This window comes from Oncorhynchus nerka, linkage group LG27 (assembly GCF_034236695.1).
Source record: "Oncorhynchus nerka isolate Pitt River linkage group LG27, Oner_Uvic_2.0, whole genome shotgun sequence".
NCBI classification, from domain to species: domain Eukaryota; kingdom Metazoa; phylum Chordata; class Actinopteri; order Salmoniformes; family Salmonidae; genus Oncorhynchus; species Oncorhynchus nerka.
The window spans coordinates 51,944,405-51,970,717 of NC_088422.1; the positions used below are offsets into that span (position 1 = coordinate 51,944,405).

Consider the following 26,313-nt stretch of genomic DNA (forward strand, 5'->3'; position numbering starts at 1 on the left):
TATCCGATATCGTTTTGCGCCACTAATGACTAAATAATTCCAGATTGCTATTTGTGTACTTATTTGTGATGATAATATAGTTGCTCATTGAAAATACTGTTATGGTGAAAAACATAATTCGTCGTTTAAAAATAATTTTGTGAAACTGCATGGTTTTGATTTCAAATGGAGAATATTCTTGCGCATCACGATATCTTAACCATATATCATCGAGGTCAAATATTGCCAATTCCCAACATTATCATATAGCGGCCCAACACTATTGCATCCAAAACATCAAGGGCGTTGACAAAGTATGTGTTATTCCCATCCGTCAGTGGCCTCATGTGGTGTGATGTGTGTTGTTTGTCTAGGCGGAGATACCATCAAGAGCATCAACCAGCAGTCTGGAGCCCACGTGGAGCTGCAGAGGAACCCCCCTCCCAACACCGACCCCAATGTTCGCGTCTTCTCCATCAGAGGCACCCCGCAACAGATGGAGGTAGCATGCCAGCTCATTGACGACAAGATCGGAGTAAGTTCCCCCAAGTCAAGTGCCTTTAAGTCCAAAGACTAAGTCTCGATAAGTCAACATGACTACCTATTTTTTGTCTGACGACAAACTGTATAGCCTGACGACTTAAACTGAATTCTTCCGCTGCTCTGTGTTCGCTACATACTTCAGTCTGAGATGGCCGTCTTTTAAGTCGTTTGTGGAGACATCTAAATGAGGGGTGTTGTACAAAACAAAGTCACCAGCGATTGGATAGTCTCTAACAATTCCGATTATCAAAGCCAATGGTGAATTTTCACAATGCCGCTTTACCCACGTATGTTCTTACTCTGGCCCAACCCATCGGTTTCTTGGAGCAATCATTGTGGAAGTACTTAGATCCAGACTCATTGCGGAGAAGAAACTAACGTTCGTGGGCGTGGCGTAGCGTTTGGATGGAGCAACGAGTTTAGGTAGCTGAAATTGGATTTTTATTTTCGTAATGAGGCTTGCTTCCCACTTATGGCTAGAAAGAAGCTTGTTCAGGCCACTTTTCTCTCTGTAATTGATTATGGTGACTTGTTGTATATGCATGCAACCACCTCCTTTCTACAGAGACTGGACTCTGTTTATCATGCATGCTTGCGCTTTATTACAAATGCCAAGACACTCACCCACCATTGCACATTGTACCAAATGGTAGGTTGGACGTCCCTTTATATGCGCAGAAAGATACATTTGTATGTGTTCATCTACAAAGCCCTTTTGGGTAAATTCCCTCTTTACCTCTGTAGTCTGGTCTCCTTCACCACCAGCAGTTACCATACCCGGTCTGCTAGGTGGTTGCTACTTAAAGTCCCCAGGACCTTCACAGTATTAAGCATGACTGCCTTCTCTTCTTGTGCACAAGATGCATGGAATAGTCTACAATCCATGCTTCATCTAGATTTGTTAGTGCCACTGAATTAATTTAAAATATTGATGGAGACTCTGTTACAGAGGAGTGCAAATGCTGTTTTTAGGCTGGATCATGTTGTTTGTTTTAATTATGTAATGTATTGATTGTTGCTGCCTTCTTGGCCAGGTCTCCCATGAAAAAGAGTCTCAATGGTATTTTCCTGGTTAAATAAAAAATAAAAGCTAGGCAAGGCTACCTAGGCAAATTGCTTGCAATTTCTATGTTTCATTATTAGCTGTTAGTCGACTAAATAAATACCACCATGATTTAAATTAATTAAACTGTTGTTATTTACTCTAGTTAACCATGTTGAATGTCTCATGTTTTTTCCAGGGCTCAGGAATAGTGAGCAATGGTAGTTTTGGGTTGAGCCCTTACACTCAAAGCCCTGCAACTCATCAAAAGTAAGTCACAGTTTCTGTTTCATCCCTGTCATTTTTTTGTCTACTATATGCATTTTCTTTGTGTTGCTGTCGTTCTGCCTGCTTTCTGTCTTGATCAGTTGTGGCAGTGGAGCCCAGACTTTAATGACAGGGGGATGGGGGACGGCTTATCAAACATGGCAGCCTCAAGGCCAGCAAGACCACAGTAAGTCACCGTAGCGCTACAACTTGTCTTAAGCACATCTCGTAAACATTTGGCAACGTTGTCTTGTATTTTACAATTAATATCAACTCCGCTAACATGGTGGAACCAGGCTGATCTCTATGTTCACCACTGAAACAAAATGGTCAGCGCAACGATCAAGCTGGTTGCACTTAGCTAAAACGCTGCAGACCCCTTCCCTTTTTCCACATTTTGTTACAGTACAGCCTCATTCTAAAATAGGTTAACCTGTCTAGGACTGGGGTTCCGCTGAACCCCTCGCCAACAGCCAATGAAATTGCAGGGCGCCAAATACAAATCATCAGAAATATCATAAATCAAATTTCTCAAACATACAAGTATTAGGCACCATTTTAAAGATAACATTCTCGTTAATCCAGCCACAGTGTCTGATTTCAAAAATGCTTTACAGCGAAAGCTCCACAAACGTTTGTTAGGTCACCACCAAGTCACAGAAAAACCCAGCAATTTTTCCAGCCAAAGAGAGGAGTCACAAAAAGCACAAATAGAGATAAGATAAATTACTAACCTTTGATGATCTTCATCAGATGACACTCATAGGACTTCATGTTACACAATACATGTATGTTTTGTTTGATAAAGTGCATATTTATATCCAGAAATCTAATTTTACATTGCCGTGTTATGTTCAGTAGTTCCAAAACATGCGGTGATTTTGCAGAGATCCACATCAATTCACAGAAATACTCTGAAATAATATGTTGATGATAATTCAAGTGTTATGCATGGGAATTTAGATAAACTTCTCCTTAATGCAACCGCTGTGTCAGATTTAATAAAAACTATACGGAAAAAGCATGCCATGCAATAATCTGAGTACGGAGCTCAGAGCCCAAACCAGCCAAAAGAAATATCCGCCATGTTGCGCAGTCAACATTAGACAAATCTCAGATTTCCCACGACAAACCTCAGATTTTCTTTGTCAGGTTTTAGCCTGCCATATGAGTTCTGTTATACTCACAGACATCATTCAAACTGTTTTAGAAACTTCAGTGTTTTCTATTCAATACTAATATGCATATAATAATATGCATATATTAGCATCTGGGACTGAGTAGGAGGCAGTTTACTCTGGGCACGCTTTTCATCCAAAAGTGAAAATGCTGCCCCCTATCCCATTGAAGTTAAATAAAAAACGGTCCTCATCAATCTACACACAATACCCCATAATGACAAAGCGAAACATCAAAATACCTTATTTGCATACAGTTGAAGTCGGAAGTTTACATACACTTATGTTGGAGTCATTAAAACTCGTTTTTCAACCAATCCAGACAGGTTATTTCACTTATTATTCACTATCACAATTCCAGTGGGTCAGAAGTTTACATGCACTAAATTGACTGTGCCTTTAAACAGCTTGGAAAATTCCAGAAAATTGTCATGGCTTTAGAAGCTTCTGATTGGCTAATTGACATTATTTTGAGTCAATTGGAGGTGTACCTGTGGATGTATTTCAAGGCCTACCTTCAAGCTCAGTGCCTCTTTGTTTGACATCATTGGAAAATCAAAAGATATCGGCCAAGACATCAGAAAAGAAATTGTAGACCTCCACAAGTCTGGTTCGTCCTTGGGAGAAATTTTCAACCACCTGAAGGTACCACGATCATCTGTATAAACAATAGTACGCAAGTATAAACACCATGGGACCACACAGCCTTCATACTGCTCAGGAAGGAGACATGTTCTGTCTCCTAGAGATGAATGTACTTTGGTGCGAAAAGTGAAAATCAATCCCAGAACAGCAGCAAAGGACCTTGTGAAGAAGCTGGAGGAAACGGGTATAAAAGTATCTATCCACAGTAGAACGAGTCCTATATCGACATAACATGAAAGGCCGCTCAGCAAGGAAGATGCCACTGCTCCAAAACGGCCATAAAAAAAGCCAGACAACGGTTTGCAACTGCACATGGGGACAAAGATTGTACGTTTTGGAGAAATGTCCTCTGGTCTGATGAAACAAAAATGCAACTGTTTGGCCATAATGACCATCGTTATGTTTGGCGGAAAAAGGGGGACGCTTGCAAGCCGAAGAACACCATCCCAACCATGAAGCACGGGAGTGGCAGCATAATGTTGTGGGGTGCTTTGCTGCAGGAGGGGCTGGTGCACTTCACAAAATAGATGGTATTATGAGGCAGGAAAATAATGTGGATATATTGAAGCAACATCTCAAGACATCAGTCAAGAAGTTAAAGCTTGGTTGTAAATGGGTCTTCCAAATGGACAATGACCCCCAGCATACTTCAAAAGGTGTGGCAAAATGGCTTATAAGGACAACAAAGTCAAGTTATTGGAGTGGCCATCACAAAGCCCTAACCAAAATCCTATAGAATTTTGTGGGCAGAACTGAAAAAGCGTGTGCGAGCAAGGAGGCCTCCAAACCTGACTCGGTTACACCAGCTCTGTCAGGAGGAACGGGCCAAAATTCACCCAACTTATTGTCCTAAGTAACAACGAGTAAACTATAAAAACAGACTTTGCACGCGGCTGAGTGGTATTTGATCATTTCGCCGCCTCTTGCGATATGTATATTGCATGTGTCAATATCGCAATTTCGATGTAAATTGGATTAATTGTGCAGCCCTACAATGAACCAGGTGTAGAAGGTACACATTCACTTTCATCCACTCATCTATTTTACTTCTAAGCCAATTGGAAGGGGAGTCTACCATGGCTTTTTTATTATTATTTTTTACCTACTGACTAGGCAAGTCAGTTAAGAACAAATTCTTATTTTCAATGACGGCCTAGGAACAGTGGGTTAACTGCCTGTTCAGGGGCAGAATGACAGATTTGTACCTTGTCAGCTCGGGGGTTTGAACTTGCAACCTTCCGGTTACTAGTCCAACTCTCTAACCACTAGGCTACCCTGCCGCTTGAACCAATGACGTCGGGGAAACATAAATGTGCAACAAATAACACATAAACATTGTCAAGAAATTGCCAGACAGGCTTTTAGTTAGTCAACCGTTTCATTTAAATGTTCCTATTATTCCCAAATCAAATGACTTCTGACAGGTTTGGGCAAAAGGCTGTATAGCAAAGAGAAAAAAAAGTGAAGTCTATTTGAAATAAACTGGTATTTGTTCTATATTTAATGCAATGTTATTTTATTTGGGTACAGGTCACAATGGATCCCAGGCAGGCCAGATGGACTACTCTACAGCTTGGGAGCAGTATTATAAAAAGCTAGGCAAGTGCTCTGACAGTGAAAACGCTGTCATACCCACATGACTTTTCGAACAATTGCATTATTTTTGCCATACATTTAGTGCAACTGCAGCAAAGCTTGCGGTTCGGCATTTGGCGCAGTATATCTCCAGTGGTATATATTGCAGATAACGTAATGATTATGATTCTCCATGTCCACCATTGTGTAATGGCCCATTCTGTGTTTGCAGGCCAAAAGACCCAAGCTCAGATTATTGTCCATGACTACAGCAAAGCATGGGAGGATTATTATAAGAATTCATTAATTTTGTCAGTTGTCTTTAGACATAGTCAAGATTGCAATTTCAATTATGATGATTCAATTATGCTGTTTTCTCGGAATGTCTATACGCTTGTGTCCCAAAAGGTCAGACATCTCAGCAGCAGAGCTCACTCCCAGAATACAGTGCAGCTATGGCAGAATATTACAGGCAGCAGGGAGCGTACCTCTGGCCGGGTGCACAGGCAACCAACCCAGGGCCCAGGTCTTCAGGTAATGTACAACACTGCCAAACTTATACTAACACTGGTTCTAAACAGCTCTCTAAACAATGGTTTCTTCCACTAATTAGGCCTCTCTCTTTATGACTCTAAACAGCTCTCTGTCTTTAAACGAGCTCTGTCTCTAAACAGCTCTGTCTCTGCCTCTAAACAACTCTGCCTCTAAACTTATGTCTCTAATCAGCTCTCTCTGCTTTTAAACAGCTCTCTGAACAGCTCTGTCTCTGCCTTCAAACAGCTCTCTCTGCCTCTTAAAAGTGCCTACTCTGCCTATGAACAGCTCTGCCGCTAAACAGCACTCTCTGTTTATATACACTGAGTGTACAAAACATTAAGAACATCTTCCTAACATTGAGCTGCATGCCCTTAGAACAGCCTCAATTCGTCAGGACATGTACTCTACAAGGTGTCGAAAGCGTTCCACAGGGATGCTGGCCCATGTTGACTACAATGCTTCCCACAGTTGTGTCAAGTTGGCTTGATGTCCTTTGGGTGGTGGACCATTATTGATACACACGGGAAACTGTTAAGCGTGAAAATCCCAGCAACATTGTAGTTCTTGACACATACTACCATACCCCATTCAAAGGCACTTAAATTTTTGTCTTGCACATTCACCCTCTAAATGGCACACATACACAATTAATGTCTCATTGTATCAAGGCTTTCAAATCCTTATTTAATCTTTCGCTTCCCCTTCTACACTGATTGATGTGGATTTAACAAGTGACGTCGATAAGGGATCACAGCTGTTCTTAATGTTTTGTACACTCAGTGTATGTCAACTATTACTGGCAAGTCTTGAAAAGTTTACATGCATGTGTGTATTGGGATGTGCTGTTGTGTACATGGTTAAACTACATAACATTTTCCTTTTTAAAATATCTTCCAGGAGCATTAGAGTGGACACCCATCTAATTAAGACTTTGGAATCATTGAGACGAAAAGAGAGCTATTAACAGTACTATTGAGGTTTCTAAAGTATATTTTCAACACTTTGCGGCGTACCTTTCCTGTTTGTAATGCATTCGCTGTAGAATAACTAAACCTAAAAACTGATATTTTACTTGACAATTTTGGGATACACTCGTCTTAAGTATACTTTTTTTTAATGTATCGGCTTGTCTTTGACCAAGATGTAGTATAATCTATTTTGTCTAGTTTTTGCAATAAAATGGTATTGGCTTAGCAGCCTTGAGGATTGGGTATAATGACAGGTGTGTTTTTGTGAACAATAATGTTTTAAGCATGCGTTTGCTTTTTGTTTTTACGTAGAACATTTTTAATTTTGAGAGATTGAAATGTAATGTGTTATTGTTGGAAAAAAGTTTTAATTTCTAACTATATTCCTGGTATGGTATCACATTTCTTATTCAATCATGTTATTCTTCTGTGTCATTGTTTTGTTTTCTGTTCAGGAAGGTGCGGCTATCTAATTTAGGTTTTGAGACACATGCTGATAAATGAGTTATTATTCCTACATTAGACATCCTAGTTTTAAGCCTAAGTGTAATAAATGCTTATCAAAATTATATTTTAGAGAGCTGGGATATTATGAGTTTGATTTAATCTTATGTATGTATCCTCATGTACATGGGTATTTAAGTATATTTGTTGAATAAGGATTGTTAGTGTAATATTCACAAGGATGCTCTCCCAATTTTATGTATTCACTGCTAATATGGTAAATGTTGTTTTGAAATTTGATGTTGCATCTCTCACCAAGTGCATATATAAACCCAGCATGTCTTCTGTGCTCAGGACTGCTAAGCCGCTTTCATTCTACCTGTTCAAAATATTTGTTTTTGTATGGCAAATGTAAGTGTGATTTATTTATATATTTGAACCGCCTAGCTTCCACAGTATCCCAACCAGTACACTTTATTTCTCACTAACATAATAATAATTGTTTTTGTTTAAGCAAGAATGTATGCTATGATTCATTAAATGATTACTCCCTACAATTTTTTCTGATGACAAGACATACATTAACCTATGAATTTTGTGTACATTTTTCTCATATGCACAGATAACCTTGTATTTAAAAGTCAAGTAATTTGTTTGTTTCTAGGGAAGTTGATATCATTTGGGCTATTGTAATGCACATTCCTGTTTTTAGATGTTTGCTGCCTTTTCAATGGCAAATTAGTTTAACGGCGGAGTTACCCAAAGAGCCATATCACTGGACTAACAAGTTCATCTTTCTGTAGCATACAGTTTGATTTAGATACCTTAAGTATAAAGTGTTATATGCCATAAACATGAATAGAGTCTATATATTCTCACTTGTTTATTTCTATGCTTTCTTAGTTGTTTGACTCAGTAATTTGCCACAATTGCTTTTGTGGTGAAAATATAGAATCTTTATTTTTGTACTGTTAAAAAGTTTATCTGTATAATGATTTGTCAATCTCCCTAACAGTTTTCTTTGTTGCTGTATACCGTGCTTCAATTAAATCTACTCTCTCAAGATTAAGTATGAATTTAATATGATCATATTTGATTTTTTCTAAATATAGAAGGACAAATGATGATTGCATGTGGACAGCAAATGTAATAACTAGTTTTCTGCCAGAAAAAAATACCGTAAGTGTAATGTCTTTTCTGGTCTGTCATTCTTAATTTAGTCCATTAGTGAAATACATGCCCCCATCCCCTCACTTATGCAGTAAAACACATTAGCAAACAAAGTTGTAGAAGTCTGTCGACTTGCGGTTTAATCCTTTATGACTGTTGCCATCAAGCCCTAGCCCCAGATGGTCATGTGTTTTGAAAAGAGAAAGCATGTGTCCCAAATGGCATCTTATTCCTTACATAGTGCACAACTTTTTCATCAAAAGTAGTGCACTATATAGGAAATAGGGTGCCATTTGGGATGTAGGTGATGATGTCAACCCCTCAAAGTCTTCCAGTAATTACACATCAGATGACCTCTGCTTTAAATTGATGATCAGAATGGGAGTGCTAAATGGGCATTTTAAAAGTTGGAGACGGGAAGCCAAGCGGATCCAGTACATGGGATGTCGGCATGGGAATTACTCGCACGGCTCTACTGCACTTGCACTGCACTAATAGACGGTGGTTCCCATGCCAAAAGCACATTTGTCATCAATAACAAATGAGTAATTATTCCATAATGACCTCAAGGTGTCCCCTAATTGAGTAGTGTGTGTAGGCAAGGGTTGCCAGAAGTAATAAAAGCTGCTGTATTGGCAAAGGAAACATATTCTTAAGTGGAATTGTAAATAAAGATGAGCCTGCATTTATTTTGTGTGCCCCTGAGGTAGCTGACCCTAGATTAAAGATTTAACTGTTGCTGGAGGAGAGCCATTTAGTCTTTAGTGTTTTTGTCATAGTGTTCAGAGTGGGACTCGGCCTGAAGAAGATAAAATACACTTGATGTCAGAAGTTTACAATACACTTTTGCCAAATGCATTTCAACTCAGTTTTTCACAATTCCTGACATTTAATTCAAGTGAAGATTTTCTGTTTTAGGTCAGTTATGATCACCACTTTATTTTAAGAATGTGAAATGTCAGAATAATAGTAGAGAGAATGATTGATTTATTTCAGCTTTTATGTCTTTCATCACATTACTAGTGGGTCAGAAGTTTACATACACTCAATTAGTATTTGGTAGCATTGCCTTCAAATAGTTTAACTTGGGTCAAACGTTTCGGGTAGCCTTCCACATGCGTCACACAATAAGTTGAGTGAATTTTGGCCCATTCCTCCTGACAGCTGGTGTAACAGAGTCAGGTTTGTCAGCCTCCTTGCTCCCACACTCTTTTTCAGTTCTGCCCACACATTTTCTACAGGATTGAGGTCAGGGCTTTGTGCTTGCCACTCCCAATACCTTGACTTTGTTGTCCTTATGCCATTTTGCCACAGCTTTGGAAGTATGCTTGGGGTCATTGTCCATTTTTGGAAGACCCATTTGCGACCAAGCTGTCTTGAGATGTTGCTTCAATATATCCACCTAATTTACCTACCTCATGATGCCATCTATTTTGTGAAGTGCACCAGTCCCTCCTGCAGCAAAGTTCCCCCACAACATGATGCTGCCACCCATGTGCTTCATGGTTGGAATGGTGTTCTTTTGCTTGCAAGCATCCCCTTTATTCCTCCAAACAGAACAATATTCATTATGGCCAAGCGGTTCTATTTTTGTTTCATCAGACCAGAGAACATTTCTCCAAAACGTACGATCTTTGTCCCCATGTGCAGTTGCAAAACGTAGTCTGGCTTTTTTTATGGCGGTTTTTGAGCAGTGGCTCCTTCCTTGCTGCGTGGCCTTTCAGGTTATGTCGATATAGAACTCGTTTTACTGTGGATAGATACTTTTGTACCTGCTTCCTCCAGCATCTTCAGAAGGTCCTTTGCTATTCTGGGATTGATTTGCACTTTTTGCACCAATGTACGTTAATCTCTAGGAGACAGAACATATCTCCTTCCTGAGCGGTATGAAGGCTCCATAGTCCCATGGTGTTTATACTTCCGTACTATTGTTGGTACAGATGAACGTGGTACCTTCAGGCTTTTGGAAATTGCTCCCAAGGATGAACCAGACTTTTTTTTCTGATGTCTTGGCTGATTTCTTTAGATTTTCCCATGATGTCAAGCAAAGAGGCACCGAGTTTGAAGGTAGGCCTTGAAATACATCCACAGGTACACCTCCAGTGACTACAGAACTTGAGTCCCTCAGTGCAGATGAAAGTTGCACTCTTTGATGTAAGACAAATTATGTGTTCTGTTATTGTCATAGAATCCGTTGATGCTGAAATCCATTTGGAACAGTACAAGAGCTAACGTTTCCAGTATGGAGGTGATATTTGTGCCATCATAGTCTCGCCCACCAGTCTCTGTCGAGACGTCTGGTTTCAGAACGGGACTTGGCAGGAGCGGCGAAAACAGCCAAAAGTTTTAATTTGCTGATCTCGCAGTCCACCATCTAGTGCAACCCTTAGAACCCCTCCCTCACTTTCATTGTGGACTTCAAAGCGCGAGCAGCGCAACTGATTTTTACAAAGAAGTGAGTTTTGAAAATCGCATAGTACGCGTCTTAGAAAGAGTTGTCTCATATAAACTATATGCCCGAACTCAGAATCAATTGGGCTTCCCAAAAATAATATATACATTTTAACGACACCCCTTTCATGTCTCTGTAGCACATTGTTACCAGGCTCTAGGTGCCAGTTATTCATACCTCGGGACGAGGTCAGTACCATCAGAAGTAGAATCTGATGAAAACCAACACCTGACTTGACAGCAATGTGTATTTTTTTCACAGCCTTCTCATGACTGCCAGTCATCCTTTCCCAGTTGTCTCTACATTCCTTCAATGCAACCTGCTTTACAGGTGAGTGGGCCCAGTATAGATCTGTGTCTGAGGAGTATGATGGCAGCACTAGTTTGAACGTCTTGTGTAGCATTTCTGTATTGACCACAGTGCAATTGTTCCTCTTGGAATCAGTTGATATGTTCAAACTGTTTGGCTGCTGAGGCTGGCTGCAGACCAGACATTTAGACCAAAGGTGTTCAACTCTAGTCTTTAAGGATTGTGTTTTCTTCTACTGATTTTCTTCTCTCTTTAAAACCAGGGAACCTAGCTTAGTTTAGGTCACTTTCTGGCCCTTAATTAGGAGCCTGGAGTTGAATGCATAAACTAGACTTATGAACTATGAATCGATAGGTACCAATACTAATACTGCCAGGTTTTGACTTTAGCCATCACCTCTCTTGTTTCTTAGAATAATACATGCCAATCAGTATTTAAAGGATTATAGTTTTTTTTACTTGTATTCTATTTTTTTGCCTTTTAAATTTTAATCTGTTGGAGAACCCCCACCACACCTGTTTAGGTGTAATATTTTATTCATTACACTTTGGCTATCCTCAGTTCTTCGCTCCATGACTACATGGCCATGTTAGTTTTATCCTGGTCTGTGGCCAGTCTGAGATTGCAGAGAAGCTGGAATGTCACCATGACTTTAAAAGCACCAGGGAGCCTTACTATTGAATGACGTTTAAAGGGTAAGTAGTGTAAACGTGTAACATATGGATTTGCATTAGTATACGCATCAAGAGTCCCAATGCAAAGTTATGCCTCACTTATCTACTTTTCAAATGATTAATTAAAACTGATCAGATTGCAGAAGTCATGTCGGAAAATGTTTTTCCGGCGTGTGATGTAATATGGAGGACCCAGCAAGCCAGCCTATTCCCTATAATGTAAAATCCAATATAAATAACTTCAAATGTATAACTTCAAATTAAACCAAATCATTTGCACTCATGACTACTGGTTTCAATGACATTTTCAGCCAACTTACAAGCAAATACTGAATTTATTGTTACAAATCCACTTTGCTAGCCAATAAGGTTGCTAGCCAACTAGCCTGTTACATGCTGACCAGACCGGACACGTCACGTGCGCAAGCGTCGCAAAATACATTTAGAAATCCATGTTATTCAATTATTGCACCCACACTTCTCGCACGTGCCAACAAGCGTCTGTGATGCCAAGGGCTAAAATAGAAGTCATTCCTATTTCTGATGCAGATCGCACTGCAAGTCCTGCCTCTCCCATCTCCTCATGGGTTTATAGAAGCAGGTACCCACGTGCCATCTCCTCATTGGCTATACCCGCGTGGGTGATTGAAAGACTAAATGTTTTGCCAGTCGTTGTGGTAATACTATGAAAGTGTAGATGCCTATCACCATATAAGTTTCAAAGATGAAAAAGCCTGGAAGGAGGAGAGAGGACTAGAAACGATTCAGTTGGCCGTTTTATATGTGGATTAATTGTCGAAGTAGAGGACCTTGTGCATTATAGGTAAAATAACAACTCAATGTTTGTATCCCAGGACAAATGAGCTAGCAACAACAGGCTAGCTAAATAGGACAAATTAGCTAGAAAGTGAAAGCTAACTAGCTAAATTGCCATACATGTTTAATGCTTTTCGACCTGTCCCCAAATTAATGTCATTGGTTCAGAGTTTGTTTTGATATTTTAACCTGCGTGTTGTGATCGTGTTTAGTGTACGGGACAAAATAAATGTATGCACGATAGCGCACGCGTGCAGCCGGTTTGGGTTCCGTGTTAGTGTTAGCCCTACTAACCTGCTAACGTTAGCCCTACCAGCCTGCTAAAGTTACATTAGCACTGAATGAGTCACCCAGTTGCTATCAACACCTAGCCAATATGAAAGTTAACCAAAGCTTTGGAAGTACATAACACCAGCTAACCAGTTATCAAATGTTAGATAAAATGCATTCGGGAAGTATTTGAGTTTTTCCATATTTTGTTTTATTTTTTTAATACATTTGAAAAACTTTCTAAAACCCCGTTTTCGCTTTGTTATTGTGCGTAGATTGATGAGGGGGGATAATTATTTAATACATTTTAGAATAAGGCTGTAAAGTAACAAAATGTGGAAAAGGGAATAGGTCTGAATACTTTCTGAATGCACTATCCATAAGTATTCAGACCTTTTAATCGGTACTTTGTTGAAGCACCTTTGGCAGCGATTACAGCTTTGAGTCATCTTGGGTATGACGCTACAAGCTTGGCACACCTGTATTTGGGGCGTTTCTCCCATTCTTCTCTGCAGATCTGTCAGGTTGGATGGGGAGCGTCACTATTTTCAGGTCTCTCCAGGGATGTTCAATCGGGTTCAAGTCGGGCTCTGGCTGGACCACTCAAGGACTTCAGAGACTTGCCCCAAAGCCACTCCTGCATTGTCCTGTTGGAAGGTGAACCTTTGCCCCAGTCTGAGGTCCTGAGCGCTCTGGAGCAGGTTTTCTTCAAGGATCTCTTTGTACTTCACTCTGTTCATCTTTGCCTCGATCCTGACTAGTCTCTCCTTTGCCTGTCGCTGAAAAACAACCCCACAGCATGATGCTGCCACCACCATGCTTCACCATAGAGATGTGGTGCCTGGTTTCCTCCAGACGTGACGTTTGGCTTTCAGGCCAAAGAGTTCGATTTTGGTTTCGTCAGACCAGAGAATTTAGTTTAGTTAGTTTAGTTAGGTGCCTTTTGGCAAACTCCAAGCGGGCTGTCAGGTGCCTTTTACTGAGGAGTGGCTTCCGTCTTGCCACTCTACCATAAAGGCCTGATTGGTGGAGTGCTGCAGAGATGGTTGTCCTTCTGGAAGGTTTTCCCATCTCCACAGAGGAACTCTGGAGCTCTGTCAGAGTGACCATCTGGTTTTTGGTCACCTCCCTGACCAAGGCCTTTCTCCCCCGATTGCTCAGTTTGGCCAGGCAGCCAGGTAGCCAGGTCTAGGAAAAGTCTTGGTGGTTCCAAACTTCTTCCATTTAAGAATGATGGAGGCCACTGTTCTTGGGCACCTTCAGTGCTGCAGAAAGTTTTCGGTACCCTTCCCCAGATCTGTGCCTTGACACAGTCCTGTCTCGGAGCTCTACGGACAATTACTTCTACCTCATGGCTTGATTTTTGCTCTGACCTGCACTGTCAACTGTGGGACCTTATATAGACAGGTGTGTGCCTTTCCAAATCATGTCCATTCAATTTAATTTATCACAGGTGGACTCCAATCAAGTTGTCGAAACATCTCAAGGATGATCAATGGAAACAGAATGCACCTAAGCTCAATTTCGAGTCTCCTTGCAAACATTTTTAAAAACCTGTCTTCGCTTTGTCATTATGGGTGTATTTTGTGTAGATTGATGAGAGGGAAAAAACTATTTAATCCATTTACGAATAAGGCTGTAACGGAAAGGGGAAGGGGTCTGAATACTTTCCGAATGCATTGTATATGCAGTGATCTTAGCCGGCCAGCTAGCGTTAGCTCTTTAGCCAACTAGATATTAGTCTCCCGCCACAACTAAATCATAACTGCATTTCAAAAGCAAATAGAGAGCAGAGACTTACAGATTGTTGGCTGGGGCCCATTTGATGGTAAAACTTGTAAGAGTGCAGGCTCAATTAGCTACCAAAGCAAGTGGGGGAGAAGAGAAATCCAATAGCTATATAGCGAGAAAATTCAAAAATAGATTGTTTCCAGCTAGCGTGCTAACACTAAGCCAAGGTGGAAAAAGTTACAACACTCCCGTAGCCTACTTCACAGAGAACATACCGAAGAGTTGGCAAAACAAAAAGGAGAACAGACGAGGTACTACACAAATAGAGCAAGCAAGTATGATTTTCTTTCATTTTGAGACCATGGCAACAAGCACCAGCAGCTACTAGATAACAGCCACAAAGGCTGAAGAGCATGAGTATGCCGCATCTGTTCATTGTTTACATCACACTTCCTCGTGATTGGTGGATTGTAGATCACCACCGCCATGTGTTATTAGAAGGGGTGAGCTATCTAATGGGCGAGGTGCAATGCTGGCCTGGTCCCTGTAGTGCTCCTCTCTGGCCCCCATTGACAATATCTACAGCTGTTTTCAAATCCACCACTCGTTTTTTTGATCACCCCCTTCTTTTTACGTGTGCCCTACCTGTTGAGCTGCTGGAGATATAGGTTTAAGTTCACTTTGAGGGAACAGACACATTTGACTCTAATCTCTCAAGGACCTCAGCCACCCAAACCACAGCCTGTGAGATAGAATCTGTTTTTCAGTCTCTCGGTCCCAGCTTTGATGCATCTGTACTGACCTATCTTTCTGGATGGTAGAAGAGTGAACAGGCTGTGGCTCGGGTAGCTGAGGTCCTTGAGAGCACTTGCCATTTGACTCTAAAAGAGTCCAAATGTGACATTAGCTAGCTTACCCCTTTTAATACCCCTTGTAATACTGACACTTGTGGCTGCTTCCCGTGATGTATTGTCTCTGCCTTCTTGCCCTTTGTGCTGTTGTTGTTTACCATGTTTTGTTCTCCTACCATGTTGTGCTTCTACCATGTGGTTGTCATATTGTGTTGCTACCATGCTGTGTTGTCATGTGTTGCTGCCATGCTGTGTTGTTGTCTTCGGTCTCTCTTTGGGCAGTGTTGTGGTGTCTCTTGTCGTCATGTGTGTTTTTTCCTACATTTTTATTTTTATTCCCAGCTCCGTCCCCGCAGGAGGCCTTTTGCCTTTTGTTACTAGTAGATTTGGATAGAAAACACTATAAGGTTTCGAAAACTGTTAAAATAATGTCTGTGAGCATAACAGAACTGATATGGTAGGCGAAACCCAGAGGAAAGTCCAACCAGGAAGTACTATTATTTTGAAAAGCTGTTTTTCCATTGAAAGCCTAGCCACCATACAAAGACTTAGGACCCAGTTCACGAGCTCTGTGGCTTCCTCCACATTTGGCCAGTCTTTAGGCATTGTTTCAGGATTTTACTCTGAAAAATGAGGGAGATGCACCGCTTTCAATGAGAGGACAGTGGAAATTTCCATCCATGAACCAAGCACGTGATAGGAGCGCGCATTTCTTGTTTACCTTTTCCATTGATGAAGATTTTGTCCAGTTGAAATATTATTGATTATTTATGACAACAACCTGGGGATTGATTTTAAACATCGTTTGACATGTTTCTACTATCTTTCATTGTACTTTTCTTACTTTTCGCCTTGGTTTTGAGAGCGCGTTGTGCCTTTGGATTTCTGAACAAAACGCACCAACAAAACTGAGGTATTTGGACATAAAGATGAACTGTATCGAACAAAACAAACATTTGTTGTCTAACATGGAGACCTGGGAGTGCCACCAGATGAAGATCAAAGGTAAGTGATTCATTTTAATGCTAAAATTTGTGACACACCTTGGTTGGAAAATGGCTGTATGGGTTTCTGTGGCTAGGAGCTGACCTAACATAATCGCAAAGTGTGCTTTCGCTGTAAAGCCTTTTTGAAATCTGACACAGCGGTTGCATTAAGGAGAAGTTTATCTGTATTCGTATGTTTAACACTTGTATCTTTTATCAATGTTTATGATGAGTATTTCTGTTATTTGATGTGGCTCTCTGCACTTTCACCGGATGTTTGTTTGAGACAATGCATTTCTGAACATAAAACCCTCATTTCAAATGAGGTTTTTGGACATAAAGATTAACTTTATCGAACAAAACACATTAATTGTTTAACATGAAATCTTGTGAGTGCCATCTGATGAAGATCATCAAAGGTTAGAGATGTATTTAATCGCTATTTCTGACATTGTGTGCCCACTCCTTGGCTGGAAAATGGCTGTATGGTTTTCTGTGACTAGGTGCTGACCTAACATAATCGTTTGGTGTGCTTTCGCCGTAAAGCCTATTTGAAATCAGACACTGTGGCTGGATTTACAAGAAGTTTTTCTTTAAAATGGTGTAAAATACTTGTATGTTTGAGGAATTTTATTTATGGGATTTCTGTTGTTTTGAATTTGGCGGCCTGCAATTTCACTGGCTGTTGTCGAGGTTATTATAAAATAATAGCACAACAATAGACTTAGTCAAAGACTTAGTCACCTAGTTGTCACAATCTGATAGTACATAGTAGTCATGGAACACTGGTCACTTTAAAAATCTCTTCTGGATAGGACTCTTCATCTAAAATGACATACCCAAATCTAACTGCCTGTAGTTCAGGACCTGAGGCAAGGATATGCATATTCTTGATACTATTTGAAAGGAAACACTTTGAAGTTGGTGAAGATGTGAAATTAAAGTAGGAGAATATAACACAATAGATATGTTAAGATAAAACAAAATGTAAAAAATATATGAATTTTCAAATTTGATTTTTTTGTTGCATTATCAAAGGCTGTTCATTGAGATAGGCAGCTGGGGATCATTTAGATGTTGTCCACAACAGGTCAACATTGTGTGTGCAAAAGTTTTCAAGAATGAGAGAGTTATATAATATTTAGTATGAAGTCTCCCAGGTGTCCCTCACGAGTTTGCCCAAATATACCCAAGTGGCCAAATTGATACATTTTCAAGTACATAACTATAGAGAACATGCAAAAATGATAGGGTAATAAAACATTTAAATTTACACACTCCCAGGAATGTCATACATGATGGATCATTACCTTCTTACATAAAAGGTACTAACAGGAGACATGACGAGAACGCTGATCCAATGCCTCCCAACACAGAAGTTAGCAGCCAAGTTAGCAGCCAACACTGATCTAATGTCATACGTGCGCACACCACATACAAAGTGAAAAAACAACTATTTACACACGATTTACAATAAGAGTAAAATATGTTTTACGTTAATTCCAGTTAGTGGTAGTTTGACCACCAGAGGGCAACTTTGAGAAGCATTTGATAGTCTCCCATATTGGCATTACTAGAGAATTTAAAAACTTTTTTGTAATAAGATAGTATATGAGATTGATTTCAAGAAATTTGGCTTAATTAATTTGATATTATAGTGTTTCTATTCTGAGAAAAACAAAACCCTCAGGGTTTCCGTTAGGATGGAATGGAAAATATTGTGCTGTACAACGTGATGGTCGGGAGTAGGCTACAGCATAAGATGATTGGAGGATTCTAAATTAATATCTACGGGGCATAACATTTCCTCACCCTAATTGTAGTGGAACCAATACTAATTTTGCCTATGGTAGGCCTACAGTATATGTGCGTATGTGTGTAGGCTAGAAATTGTCTAGAAATCCAAGATGGCATAGCAGTAAGACGTCGTGTCGCGTCCCTTTGCATATATCGTTTTTTTTTCTGTTTTTTTTTTTGTTTTCTTCGCATATCTTTTAAAACATTTTGCTAAACCTCAACTTCTAAATACTCTCCTGCAACCCGCCTCACCCAATGTAGCTATTTTTCCTAAAGTATTTATATTTACTTCGAATCCGGAACCCCTCGACTGAAGCTAGCCAGCTAACTACCAGCAAAACATTGCTAGCGGTCTTCAGCTAACCGGTCATCAGCTAACCTTTAGCTCGGAAAGCTCTCGCCAGTTCGAACAACGCGACTCTAACCAGAGCATAACGGACCTATTTATTTTTTTATCCCCGGATTCCCACCGCAAACGGAACATCTTCAGCTGGATCTTCACAACAATCTATCTAGCTATCCGCAACCCCGGATGATTACTCCTGGCTAGCGTTTCCACCCACTTAGCTTGAAGCTAGCCCGGCCAGAGCCCTTGTGCTACCACCGTAGCATACTCCTGGGCTACAATGTCCGGACCCACGACCGGTCTATCGATGTCACCGCATGAAGAGGAATAAACAGACTCACCCCATCGCGAAGTCCCCCAAAGGCTAACTCTCTAGCCCTTTCTATCTCCTTGCTTGCTAATTCGGCCTGCTAACTGCTAGCTTGTTTAGCCCCGGTCCGCTAACTGCTACCTTGTTTAGCCCCGGCCTACTAACTGTTAGCTTGTTAGCACAGGCCTGCTAACCGTCTGAATCACCGCGTCCCAAACACTCACTGGACCCATATTTACTTTCTATCTCTTTCGATTTTTAATTTGTTTATACCTTCCGGTAACCTTTTTAGAACACACTCAAAAACCTCCAGAAGCTAACCAGCTAACTAGCTACAAGCTATTTAGTCATTGTTCGTTTTTTTTAACCTGGATAACACTCGCCAGTCCAGCTTCCCTGCCCCATCCACCGCTGCCCCCTGGACACTGATCACTTGGCTACATAGCTGATGCATGCTGGACTGTCCATTAATCACGGTACTCCATTCTGCTTGTTTATGTTTTATCTGTCGGCCCCAGCCGCACTCAGGCTCTGTGTGTAGTTAATCCGACCCTCCCTCTGCCTAGTTAACGCCATTTTACCTGCTGTTGTTGTGCTAGCTGATTAGCTGTTGTTGTCTCACCTACTGTTTTAGCTAGCTCTCCCAATTCAACACCTGTGATTACTGTATGACTCGCTGTATGTCTCAAGTGTCAATATGCCTTGTATACTGTTGTTCAGGTTAGTTATCATTGTTTTAGTTCACAATGGAGCCCCTAGTTCCACTCGTCATACCCCTGATACCTCCTTTGTCCCACCTCCCACACATGCAGTGACCTCACCCATTACAACCAGCATGTCCAGAGATACAACTTCTCTCATCATCACCCAGTGCCTGGGCTTACCTCCGCTGTACCAACACCCCACCATACCCCTGTCTGCGCATTATGCCCTGAATATATTCTACCATGCCCAGAAACCTGCTCCTCTTATTCTCTGTCCCCAACGCTCTAGGCGACCAGATTTGATAGCCTTTAGCCGCACCCTCATACTACTCCTTCTCTGTTCCGCGGGTGATGTGGAGGTAAACCCAGGGCCCTGCATGTCCCCAGGCACCCTCATTTATTGACTAATGTGATCGAAAAAGCCTTGGTTTCATGCATGTCAACATCAGAAGCCTCCTCCCTAAGTTTGTTTTACTCACTGCTTTAGCACACTCTGCTAACCCTGATGTCCTTGCCGTGTCTGAATCCTGGCTCAGGAAGGCCACCAAAAATTCTGAGATTTCCATACCCAACTATAACATCTTCCGTCAAGATTGCAACTCCTCCCTCTTTGACAGTTCTGTCTACTGAAGAGATAGCCTGCAAAGTAATGTCATACTTTCCAGGTCCATACCCAAACAGTTCGAACTACTAATTTGAAAATTACTCTCTCCAGAAATAAGTCTCTCACTGTTGCCGCCAGCTACCGACCCCCCTCAGCTCCCAGCTGTGCCCTGGACACCATTTGTGAATTGATCGCCCCCCATCTAGCTTCAGAGTTTGTTCTGTTAGGTGACCTAAACTGGGATATGCTTAACACCCCGGCAGTCCTACAATCTAAGCTAGATGCCCTCAATCTCACACAAATCATCAAGGAACCCACCAGGTACAACCCTAACTCTGTAAACAAGGGCACCCTCATAGACGTCATCCTGACCAACTGGCCCTCCAAATACACCTCCGCTGTCTTCAACCAGGATCTCAGCGATCACTGCCTCATTGCCTGTATCCGCTACGGAGCCGCAGTCAAACGACCACCCCTCATCACTGTCAAACGCTCCCTAAAACACTTCTGTGAGCAGGCCTTTCTAATCGACCTGGCCCGGGTACCCTGGAAGGACATTGACCTCATCCCGTCAGTTGAGGATGCCTGATCATTCTTTAAAAGAAACTTCCTCACCATTTTAGATAAGCATGCTCCGTTCAAAAAATGCAGAACTAAGAACAGATACAGCCCTTGGTTCACTTCAGACCTGACTGCCCTCGACCAGCACAAAAACGTCCTGTGGCGGACTGCAATAGCATCGAATAGTCCCCGCGATATGCAACTGTTCAGGGAAGTCAGGAACCAATACACGCAGTCAGTCAGGAAAGCAAAGGCCAGCTTCTTCAGGCAGAAGTTTGCATCCTGTAGCTCCAACTCCAAAAAGTTCTGGGACACTGTGAAGTCCATGGAGAACAAGAGCACCTCCTCCCAGCTGCCCACTGCACTGAGGCTAGGTAACACGGTCACCACCGATAAATCCATGATTATCGAAAACTTCAACAAGCATTTCTCAACGGCTGGCCATGCCTTCCGCCTGGCTACTCCAACCTCGGCCAACAGCTCCACCCCCCCGCAGCTACTCGCCCAAGCCTCTCCAGGTTCTCCTTTACCCAAATCCAGATAGCAGATGTTCTGAAAGAGCTGCAAAACCTGGACCCGTACAAATCAGCTGGGCTTGACAATCTGGACCCTCTATTTCTGAAACTATCCGCCGCCATTGTCGCAACCCCTATTACCAGCCTGTTCAACCTCTCTTTCATATCGTCTGAGATCCCCAAGGATTGGAAAGCTGCCGCAGTCATCCCCCTCTTCAAAGGGGGAGACACCCTGGACCCAAACTGTTACAGACCTATATCCATCCTGCCCTGCCTATCTAAGGTCTTCGAAAGCCAAGTCAACAAACAGGTCACTGACCATCTCGAATCCCACCGTACCTTCTCCGCTGTGCAATCTGGTTTCCGAGCCGGTCCTCGCTACATATTCGTCGCCTGACCCACTGGCTCCAGGTCATCTACAAGTCCATGCTAGGTAAAGCTCCGCCTTATCTCAGTTCACTGGTCACGATGGCAACACCCATCCGTAGCACGCGCTCCAGCAGGTGTATCTCACTGATCATCCCTAAAGCCAACACCTCATTTGGCCGCCTTTCGTTCCAGTACTCTGCTGCCTGTGACTGGAACGAATTGCAAAAATCGCTGAAGTTGGAGACTTTTATCTCCCTCACCAACTTCAAACATCTGCTATCTGAGCAGCTAACCGATCGCTGCAGCTGTACATAGTCTATTGGTAAATTGCCCACCCATTTTCACCTACCTCATCCCCAATCCCCATACTGTTTTTATTTATTTACTTTCCTGCTCTTTTGCACACCAATATCTCTACCTGTACATGTCCATCTGATCATTTATCACTCCAGTGTTAATCTGCAAAATTGTAATTATTCGCCTACCTCCTCATGCCTTTTGCACACAATGTATATAGACTCCCTTTTTTTCTACTGTGTTATTGACTTGTTAATTGTTTACTCCATGTGTAACTCTGTGTTGTCTGTTCACACTGCTATGCTTTATCTTGGCCAGGTCACAGTTGCAAATGAGAACTTGTTCTCAACTAGCCTACCTGGTGAAATAAAAAAAATAAAAATATCTAAAAATATGTTTTTCAATGACGTGACTCTCCGCCAATAATTACATTTAAAAGGATTGGAGGATTTTAAATAAATATCTGAGGGGCATTTTCCATTAGGATCTGTGATAACATCTAAGGGGCTTTTATATAATTCTAAATTAATAATAACAATTTCTTTGTTTAAAAAGTAATGATATTTTGTAGATTTCGTTTTCATTTTAACCAAGAGTTAGCAAGAAAAAGGCCATTCTTAAACATGGGGTGAGACATTCTCACTAATTTGTAAATAAAGCCAGTTTGTTATTTAGGTTTCTCCAGAAATGATTTATTTTAACTTGATTATATAGCAGACATCACTTGCTTATATTCAGTCAACACATATATCTTAACCTCTCTGGGCTCGTTCGGGACGCTAGCATCCCACCTCGCCAACAGCCAGTGAAAGTGGCGCCTAATTCAAAACAACAGAAATCTCATAGTTAAAATTCCTCAACCATACAAGTATTTTACACCATTTTAAAGATACACTTCTCGTTAATCCAACCACAGTTTCCGATTTTCAAAAGGGCTTTTTGGCGAAAGCAGAACATATCATTATGTTAGGTCAGCAACTAGTCACAAAAAGCATTCAGCCATTTTCCAACCAAAGAGAGGTGTCACAAAAAGCAGATATATAGATAAAATGAATCACTAACCTTTGACGATATTCATCAGATGACACTCCCAGGACTCAATGTTACACAATACATGTATGTTTTGTTCGATCAAGTTCATATTTATATCCAAAACCCTCCGTTTACATTGGCGCCATGTTCAGAAATGCCTCCAAAACATCCAGAGAAATTGCAGAGAGCCACATCAAATAACAGAAATACTTATCATAAACTTTGATGAAAGATACATGTTTTACATAGAATTAAAGATAAACTTGTTCTTAAAACCTCTTAAGAGTCTAGGGGCAGTATTTCATTTTTGGATAAAAAGACGTGCCCGTTTTAAGCGCAATATTTTGTCACGAAAAGATGCTCGACTATGCATGGAATTGATAGCTTTGGAAAGAAAACACTCTGACGTTTCCAGAACTGCAAAGATTTTCACTGTGAGTGCCCTAGAACAAAACCTTCAGGCAAAACCAAGATGTTTCAGCAACCAGGAAATGAACAGGATTTCCGAAGCTACGTTTTCCATGATCTCCTTATATGGCTGTGAATGCGCCAGGAATGAGCCTGCACTTTCTGTCGTTTCCCCAAGGTGTCTGCAGCATTGTGACGTATTTGCAGGCATATCATTGGAAGATTGACCATAAGAGACTACATTTACCAGGTGTCCCGCACGGTGTCCTGCGTGGAAATTGGTGCGTAAAACTCAGCTACTAGTATTTTTCCATGCGATTCTGAGAACAAGGCAAGCTTCCAGGAACGGCATTTCAATGAAGAGATATATGACAAAACACCTTGAGGATTGATTCAAACAACGTTTGCCATGTTTCAGTCGATATTATGGAGTTAATTCGGAAAAAGTTTGACGTGTAGGTGACTGAATTTTCGGTTAGTTTCGGTAGCCAAATGCATAGTAACAAAACGGAACGATGTGTCCTACACAAAGAATCTTTCAGGAAAAACTGGACATCTGCTATGTAACTGAGAGTCTCCTCATTGAAACATCTGAAGTTCTTCAAAGGTAAATTATTTTATTTGATTCCTTTGCTGGTTTTTGTGAATATGTTGCGTGCTAAATGCTAACGCTAAATGCTAAGCTAGCTATCAACACTCTTACACAAATGATTGATTTTCTCTGGTTCAAAAGCATATTTTGAAAATCTGAGATGACAGGATTGTTAAGAAAAGGATAAGCTTGAGAGCAGGCATATTTATTTCATTTCATTTGCGATTTTTAGAAACCGCTAACGTTGCGTTATGGTAATGAGCTTGAGGCTGTAGTCAGGAACCCGCATGCGGGGGGGTGTAGTATGAAGTTAATTTGCTGATCTTCATCAGAATGCACTCCCAGGACTCCCACTTCCATAAGAAATGTTGTTTTGTTCGATTGTGTCCATATTTATGCCCAAATACCTCAGTTTTGTTCGCGTGTTTAGTTCACTATTCCAAAGGCACAATGTCCGAGCGCAAAATCCAGACGAAAAGTCAAGAGTTCCATTACAGTGTGTAGAAACATGTCAAACGATGTTTACAATCAATCCTTAGGGTCTTGTTATAATAAATCTTCAATAATATTCCAACCGGACAATAGAGTATTCATTACAGAGGAAAAAGAAGGCACGGCGCACCCGCGTGACCGCGCAGTAAACAACTGTTTGGCCACATCCTACTGTTTGGCCACATCCTAGTCCACTTGTTGAAACAGCTCTTATTCGCTAAACGGTGCTGGAATAGACATCCACAGCGGGAAGCATATATATAGTTATATTTTGGAGATTTTTTTTTTTTTTTTTAATGACAGTGAGCAATTGTAATCTGAATAAAGGCCAAAATAATATTCATAAAGGTCAAAATATAGCCCTGCTAATAGCCATAATGACGCTGTACAACGTGACCGTGTGTTTGAACAAGTATTTTCCAGTAAGTCACAATTTGTTTGCCTTCAGTTTGTTCCAATATTTCTGTAATTCCGTGATATTTATTCCCATAGTTGTTCGTTATGGATCCATAACTACATTTACATTTAAGTCATTTAGCAGACGCTCTTATCCAGAGCGACTTACAAATTGGTGCATTCACCTTATGACATCCAGTGGAACAGCCACTTTACAATAGTGCATCTAAATCTTTTAAGGGGGGTGAGAAGGATTACTTTATCCTATCCTAGGTATTCCTTAAAGAGGTGGGGTTTCAGGTGTTTCCGGAAGGTGGTGATTGACTCCGCTGTCCTGGCGTCGTGAGGGAGTTTGTTCCACCATTGGGGGGCCAGAGCAGCGAACAGTTTTGACTGGGCTGAGCGGGAACTGTACTTCCTCAGTGGTAGGGAGGCGAGCAGGCCAGAGGTGGATGAACGCAGTGCCCTTGTTTGGGTGTAGGGCCTGATCAGAGCCTGGAGGTACTGAGGTGCCGTTCCCCTCACAGCTCCGTAGGCAAGCACCATGGTCTTGTAGCGGATGCGAGCTTCAACTGGAAGCCAGTGGAGAGAGCGGAGGAGCGGGGTGACGTGAGAGAACTTGGGAAGGTTGAACACCAGACGGGCTGCGGCGTTCTGGATGAGTTGTAGGGGTTTAATGGCACAGGCAGGGAGCCCAGCCAACAGCGAGTTGCAGTAATCCAGACGGGAGATGACAAGTGCCTGGATTAGGACCTGCGCCGCTTCCTGTGTGAGGCAGGGTCGTACTCTGCGGATGTTGTAGAGCATGAACCTACAGGAACGGGCCACCGCCTTGATGTTAGTTGAGAACGACAGGGTGTTGTCCAGGATCACGCCAAGGTTCTTAGCGCTCTGGGAGGAGGACACAATGGAGTTGTCAACCGTGATGGCGAGATCATGGAACGGGCAGTCCTTCCCGGGAGGAAGAGCAGCTCCGTCTTGCCGAGGTTCAGCTTGAGGTGGTGATCCGTCATCCACACTGATATGTCTGCCAGACATGCAGAGATGCGATTCGCCACCTGGTCATCAGAAGGGGGAAAGGAGAAGATTAATTGTGTGTCGTCTGCATAGCAATGATAGGAGAGACCATGTGAGGTTATGACAGAGCCAAGTGACTTGGTGTATAGCGAGAATAGGAGAGGGCCTAGAACAGAGCCCTGGGGGACACCAGTGGTGAGAGCACGTGGTGAGGAGACAGATTCTCGCCACGCCACCTGGTAGGAGCGACCTGTCAGGTAGGACGCAATCCAAGCGTGGGCCGCGCCGGAGATGCCCAACTCGGAGAGGGTGGAGAGGAGGATCTGATGGTTCACAGTATCGAAGGCAGCCGATAGGTCTAGAAGGATGAGAGCAGAGGAGAGAGAGTTAGCTTTAGCAGTGCGGAGCGCCTCCGTGATACAGAGAAGAGCAGTCT

At 41.8% G+C, this 26,313-nt stretch overlaps 2 protein-coding genes across 4 annotated transcripts in view; both read left to right on the plus strand.

Moving 5' to 3' along the window:
- LOC115111972 (far upstream element-binding protein 3-like) overlaps positions 1 to 8,247 on the plus strand; it is a 78,957-nt gene extending 70,710 nt beyond the window's left edge. The window contains exons 13-18 of the mRNA XM_029638562.2: positions 354 to 514; positions 1,764 to 1,834; positions 1,933 to 2,018; positions 5,185 to 5,253; positions 5,638 to 5,763; positions 6,664 to 8,247. Of these exons, the coding sequence (XP_029494422.1) occupies positions 354 to 514; positions 1,764 to 1,834; positions 1,933 to 2,018; positions 5,185 to 5,253; positions 5,638 to 5,763; positions 6,664 to 6,689 (539 nt within the window). The 3' untranslated portion in view covers positions 6,690 to 8,247. The remainder of the gene's footprint in view (positions 1 to 353; positions 515 to 1,763; positions 1,835 to 1,932; positions 2,019 to 5,184; positions 5,254 to 5,637; positions 5,764 to 6,663) is intronic.
- A 36-nt stretch (positions 8,248 to 8,283) lies between these two features.
- prdm12b (PR domain containing 12b) overlaps positions 8,284 to 26,313 on the plus strand; it is a 55,973-nt gene continuing 37,943 nt past the window's right edge. For 2 of the 3 annotated variants that reach the window (XM_065011770.1, XM_065011771.1), the window contains exons 1-2: positions 8,284 to 8,357; positions 11,062 to 11,130. In XM_065011770.1, coding sequence (XP_064867842.1) covers positions 11,069 to 11,130 — 62 coding nt within the window. In that variant the 5' untranslated portion in view covers positions 8,284 to 8,357; positions 11,062 to 11,068. Of the gene's footprint in view, positions 8,358 to 11,061; positions 11,131 to 26,313 lie in introns of those variants that run through there. The other variant, XM_029638563.2, reaches the window with a different exon arrangement.